Source organism: Emydura macquarii, unplaced genomic scaffold (genome assembly GCF_026122565.2).
Source record: "Emydura macquarii macquarii isolate MOO-44397 ecotype Brisbane River unplaced genomic scaffold, CSIRO-AGI_Emac_v2 contig_1230, whole genome shotgun sequence".
NCBI lineage: Eukaryota > Metazoa > Chordata > Testudines > Chelidae > Emydura > Emydura macquarii.
Window position 1 is genome coordinate 17013420 of NW_027131367.1, and position 6000 is coordinate 17019419.

Genomic DNA, 6000 nt, shown 5'->3' on the forward strand with positions numbered 1-6000 from the left:
GCTAGTTTGAGTCACTGCCCATGCCATAACGTCCACACGGCCATTTTTAGTGCATTACCTCAAGCAAAGCTAGTGCAAGTCTGCCTACTTGTGCGAGGAGGCATACTCCAAGCTGTCAAGTATGCATATTCTCAGAGACCAACACAGCAAGGTGCTATAGTGGGAGAGGGAAGGAAACAAGAATGAGCTTCCATATTTAAGGTTTCTCTTTTATTGACAGTGAAAACTTTGCGAGACAAGAGGACCCTCTGCTTCACATGGCAACCTGCTATGGACTGGAGGCAAAAGAAGGAACCACGCAAAAGACGTAATGGTGGAATGAGTACTGTCTGCCCATATTGACCCAGGGGTTCCAAAGTAAAAAAGGGAGGGCTTGGAAGGGACTAAAGTATCTGCCCTGGAAAGTGCCATGCTGGCATAGAGGAAATCTTTTTTACTTTAGGATCACGGTTAGAGACTTGTTATATTGATGTCTAAGGAAACCATCATACCAATCGCATCCTCTGATCTGCACATATTATCTAAGACTGCATACTTTGTCTAAAACCTGTGAGCTGCAAAATCATCTCTGTATCATGAGGTCTAACTATGCTGTTTTGCTCTGTTAAAACAAGGCTTGAAAAAGGGAGAACAGTCTAGTAGTTTGAACACAGGACTCTCAGACAATTTCTGGATTCTATTACCAACTCTGCCATTGATGCAGTATGACACCTTGGGGGGCAGAATGAGTGAAAGGGGAAGAATCCCTCTCAGTAAGTGAAACTACTACTTCCTTAGGTGACAAGGTTATCATAATGTTTCATTCATTAATTTTTGTGAAGAGTTTTTGTCCAAGGACCTCAAAGCACTACAGAAGTGACAAGTACTAAGAGTATATCAAACTTTAAATTATAAATTGTTAAAAAAAGTTCATTGTGAATTACTCGTTGTGAAGTACTTGACAACACTTAGCCTTTTCTATAAGATATGGCATCTTCAGTGCAAAGCTATCCAATATAATTTTTTTTAAAAAAAGGTAGTAATACTGCTCATAGCAAAAAAAAATAAGAGATGCGTTTCTGATACTGCAGATGGAAGCTTTTGAAACATACCAGTCATAGAAGTTAGGTCTTTTCCAGCCCTATTAGATCATCCCTCCCATCTCCCTGCAAGCACAGGATTGGCTATTCTTGAGTTATTGAGAAATGAGGTTATTGCAAGATTATATGCAGGCACCCACTTTAAGTTTCAGCACTCCAGTGACTCAGATTTCTATTTTTGGTTAGTAGCAAAATGGAAGAAGTGAGGTTTTCTTCCTGCTTACTGTTCTAAGAACTACATTCCCAATGACAAGGAAAAATAATTAATAATAAACACTTTCAAAGTCTTTCCATCATGCCATCAAGTATCATACTGGTTAGGCTATATTTTAAATGTACAAAAATACCACTTATAACTGGAAAGAGTTACAGTAGTTTACAAGCAAATCTTCCCTCACTTTCTTTGCCTATATAACTAGAGGATTGTTTAACTTGCCAGTTTATGTTAAGGTAAGCTCCTCAGGTCAGGGTCTATTTTCTTAAGAGAGTCTGTACAACTCCTTCAGACATTTTGGGGTGCTACCAGAATATAATTAAATACTCAGCATCAAGAGAATCATATTTCAGACAAATTCAGGGGGTGATGGCAAAGTTGCATCAACATAGACTACATTCTCTGTCCCAAACAGCATCATTAATGAAAATAACTAGGCAATTATTGCTTTCCTTATGTCGACTGATATTCAAAGTTGGGGGGAGGCTAGCTGCCACCTTTGCCCCATAGCAAATTACATCCCTGTTTGGTGTACATTTCATTCTGGAAACAAGGGGAGTCATAGCAGCAACAAAATTATTTTAAACTGAGGACCTGATGCTGCAACGAACGGCAGATGGGTAGAATCCTGTAGCATTCACCTTAGGACCCAAGCTTAAGATGGTACATCAATTCTAGTCAATACTCCTCACTAGTGCTCACACATGTGGAACAAGTACCAGAGCTGATCTCCAATGTCTGAATACACAGATTGAAACTGCGCACCCCAAAAATCCAAGCTGCCCACACTTACCACTGTTGCAAATGTGAGATGACAGGGGAGATATTAAGATCAATTTAGACTTTTTTCCAGCCAGCGTGGTAGCTCAAACACCTCAAAGGTGTAGCTTCATTTAAAAAAAGACCCACTGCTCACAGAAAAACTGCCAAACATTACATATATCACAGAACAATTCACATTCACTCTCACGGGGTAATTTAAAACAAAAAACAAAAACAAAAAAAAAACAAAAAAACAGCTTTATTGCAATGGGTACGAAAGGAAAAAACAGGGAAAAAAATATAACTACAACTTTGTTTTAAGCTATAAGACTGATTTCCTTTCACTCTGGGAGAAAAATGGTACTCATCCATAAGTCTTCCCCCCCACAGCACAAGACAACGACACATTCAAAAGACTGATATTTTGTACATTGAGACAGCAGGACTAGGCACATATACAACATTTATTGGAACTGACTATGAAGAAGATTTTCAAAGGCATTAGGAGCAGTGATGCACCTAACAGCTATTAAAAGTCAATGAGGTTAGGCATTTTACTTTCACTTGTGCCTTGAAAAATCATCCCCAATTTCCCTGAGAAACTAAAGCTAAGCAGCAAAAACAACAAGAGTCCTGTAGCAGGGATAGTGTTCACCATACAAGAAGAACACTAACCCAGGAACCTATCCCTGCAACAAACCCCGTTGCCAGCTCTGCGCATACATCGACTCTAGTGACACCATCACAGGTCCTAACCACATCAGCCACACCATCAGAAGCTCATTCACCTGCACATCTACTAATGTAATATATGCCATCACGTGCCAGCAATGCCCCTCTGCCTTGTACATTGGCCAAACTGGACTGTCACTATGCAAAAGAATAAATGGACTCAAATTAGACATAAAAAATGGTAACATCCATAAACCAGTCGGAGAGCACTTCAATCTCCCAGGACACTCTGTAGCTGACTTGAAATTTGCCATGCTTCTACAAAAAAAACTTGAAAAACAGACTTCAAAGAGAAACTGCAGAGCTGGAATTCATCTGCAAACTTGACACAATCAAACTGGGTCTAAATATGAACTTGGAATGGTTCTCTCATTACAAGAGGTAATTGTCACTGTTCACACATTCTCACCTCCTAATCAATGGTTGTGAATAGGCCTCAACTACTCTGGACTTTGCTTATACCTACCTTCCCCATTGTTGTTCCTTACCCTCGGATGTATGTATATTACACACACACACACCCACCCACCCACCCATCTGATTGCTATTCCTTACATCTGATGAAGTGGGTTACAGCCCATGAAAGCTTATGCCTGCAGAAATTAAATTTGTAGTCTTTAAAGGGCTACAGGACTCTTCTTGTTTTTTCTGTACACAGAATAACACAACTACCCCTCTAAAGCTAAGCATACAGTTTGAAGCTTTAATTAGTTTTTTTCCCCACCCAATTGACTCTACCTATCATTAGATGGAATATAACACTATTGATCTACTTATATTGCCAATGTCTTTTTAGCCATGATGTATAGTACAAATCAGACACCGCAACCAAATCTCCACCACTGATTTGTACAAGACACAAATATTTATGTTAAAATGACACATGCACATTCTGCAAATTACTTCCTCAGTGAATCTCAGAAGAGATTTCCCTATTTTAAACAGAAAACTAAGATTTATAATTTAAATACCTTTCACTTCAGTGACTGGTTATTTAGGTGCCTAAATTTAAAGGGAACCTGATTTTCAGAAAGTGCCAAGGACCCACCAGCTGAAAAGCAGGGACACCCCCCCCCAAAAAAAATCACTACCACTTTTGAAAATTCTGGCCATAGACTTCGGTTCCAAAGCATTCCTCTCAAACTTGACAGCTGAGAGAAACAAACAAATGAAGGCATGGCACTGAGAATGCCATATAGAAATATCCCTCTAGCTTAAGGGACACAACAGCTGCATCTACACTGGTAAAATCCAGCTATATAACACTCCACAGTAGTAGTAAGACTAGGAACTGCAGTGTACACAAGATGGTAGCAAAAAACACTGGCACCTTGTTGACATGACAATTTTCACTGTTGCTACCATGTATACGGGATGCAGATTTTTCCTAGTATACAAAAAGCCAGAAAGCATCTCTAAACTTGATTATTGCAGAAACCACACACTGAATCGCTCCTAATTCTGACATTTCATATCCCTACTAGCACTTAAGCTAAAAGTGTTAAGAATGGTCACACTCCAAAATGCGAGCCACTTCCCAAACTCACTTGGGGATCTGAAGATTTACAGTTGTGGTGCCCCAGAGTAAAGCCATCGACCCCTAAATTCAGTCAGCGGTCAGGACCGGCCTGGGGCTGCAGGGGCAGAGAAGGTAAACAGCACTGTGTGCGCCTCCCCAGGAAGGCAGGAGAACAGGCTCGGCTTCCACACCCAGCCCGGGCGAGGCTTTTTTCAGCCCCACGTCACGCTCCACTTTGCCACATAGCGAACCCCATTACCTCAGCGGCCGAAGGGGGGAGAGGGGGCTAGCGTGTGCGGTCCCAAAACTTGAGTGTGGTTGGAGGGTTTTGGGGGGAGAATAAAGGAAGGGACTGAGAACAAAAGGACAGAATAATTCCCCACTCCAAACCCCGCCACAGCCAGACACCCCCACTCCCCAGTCACCCCGGCCCCGCCACAGCCAGACACCCCCAGTCACCCCGGCCCCGCCACAGCCAGACACCCCCACTCCCCAGTCACCCCGGCCCCGCCACAGCCAGACACCCCCAGTCACCCTGGCCCCGTCACAGCCAGACACCCCCACTCCCCAGTCACCCCGGCCCCGCCACAGCCAGACACCCCCAGTCACCCCGGCCCCGTCACAGCCAGACACCCCCACTCCCCAGTCACCCCGGCCCCGCCACAGCCAGACACCCCCAGTCACCCCGGCCCCGTCACAGCCAGACACCCCCACTCCCCAGTCACCCCGGCCCCGCCACAGCCAGACACCCCAGTCACCCCGGCCCCGTCACAGCCAGACACCCCCACTCCCCAGTCACCCCGGCCCTGGCTCCGTCACAGCCAGACACCCCCAGTCACCCCTCCCCCCACCCAGTCACCTCAGCCCCGGCCCCGCCACAGCCAAACAAACCAAACCCAACCCATCCTACTCCCAAACGCCACATACACCAGACTCGGCCGTAGCTCCTCGCTCCCCCTAGACCTAGACCCGGCCCCGGCCCCGGCCCCGGCCCCGCTCCCCCGGCCCAGCCCGGCCCCTCACCGTGGTCCTGGTTGAAGCCGGCGTACAGCAGCCCGTTGCCGTGCGGGTTGGCCGGCAGCAGGTTCATGGCTGCTACCGGGTGCGGGCCTGGCCCGGGCCCTTTAAATCATCGCGGCCCCGGACGGGGTCGGTCCCGCCGCAGCCCAGGCGCCGCCCGACACTCACCGCGGCCGGCGGACGGGCACAGGGACAGGCCGGCGCCCGCTTCCGACTGAGTCCGACCCCGTCAGGCCGCGCGCCGACTGCTCCGAGCCGGAGCCCAGATACCAGCCAACCGCCAGGCCGAGGATCGCCGAGCAATCGAACCGCCCGCGGAGCTCGCTCCCTTTCCCAGCACGGGCAACACCTCCCTCGCCCACTCCGCTATCCGCCTACCCCAGGTGGGGATGTGGGATCCACTTCCACACACAACCCCACCGGGGATCTACTGCCCCCCTGGGGCTGGCATGGGGATCTACTTCCAGTCTGGAATGGAGGATCCACTGCCCCTCCCAGGGCTGCATGGGGGAATCTACTCCCCTTCTCACCAGGGCTGGCATGGGGAGTTTTCTACCTGCTGAAGAATCTGCCCTCACTTCCCACAACAGAGAGGGAAGCTCCCTTTGGGACTGCTTTGAGAGAGGCCCACATATGGGGCTGACAAAGGTTGAGCCTGGATCTGGGTATCCGTT

At 47.2% G+C, this 6000-nt stretch overlaps 1 protein-coding gene across 2 annotated transcripts in view; it reads right to left on the minus strand.

Moving 5' to 3' along the window:
- The window catches only part of WDR45B (WD repeat domain 45B), a 29119-nt gene extending 23447 nt beyond the window's left edge, over window positions 1–5672 (minus strand). The window contains exon 1 of one of the 2 annotated variants that reach the window (XM_067547694.1): window positions 5495–5672. Coding sequence is in view for 1 of the 2 variants with exons in the window: in XM_067547693.1 (XP_067403794.1) it covers window positions 5330–5396 (67 nt within the window). In the remaining variant the exon portion in view is untranslated. Of the gene's footprint in view, window positions 1–5329 lie in introns of both variants that reach the window. The other variant, XM_067547693.1, reaches the window with a different exon arrangement.
- Between the last annotated feature and the right edge of the window lie 328 nt (window positions 5673–6000).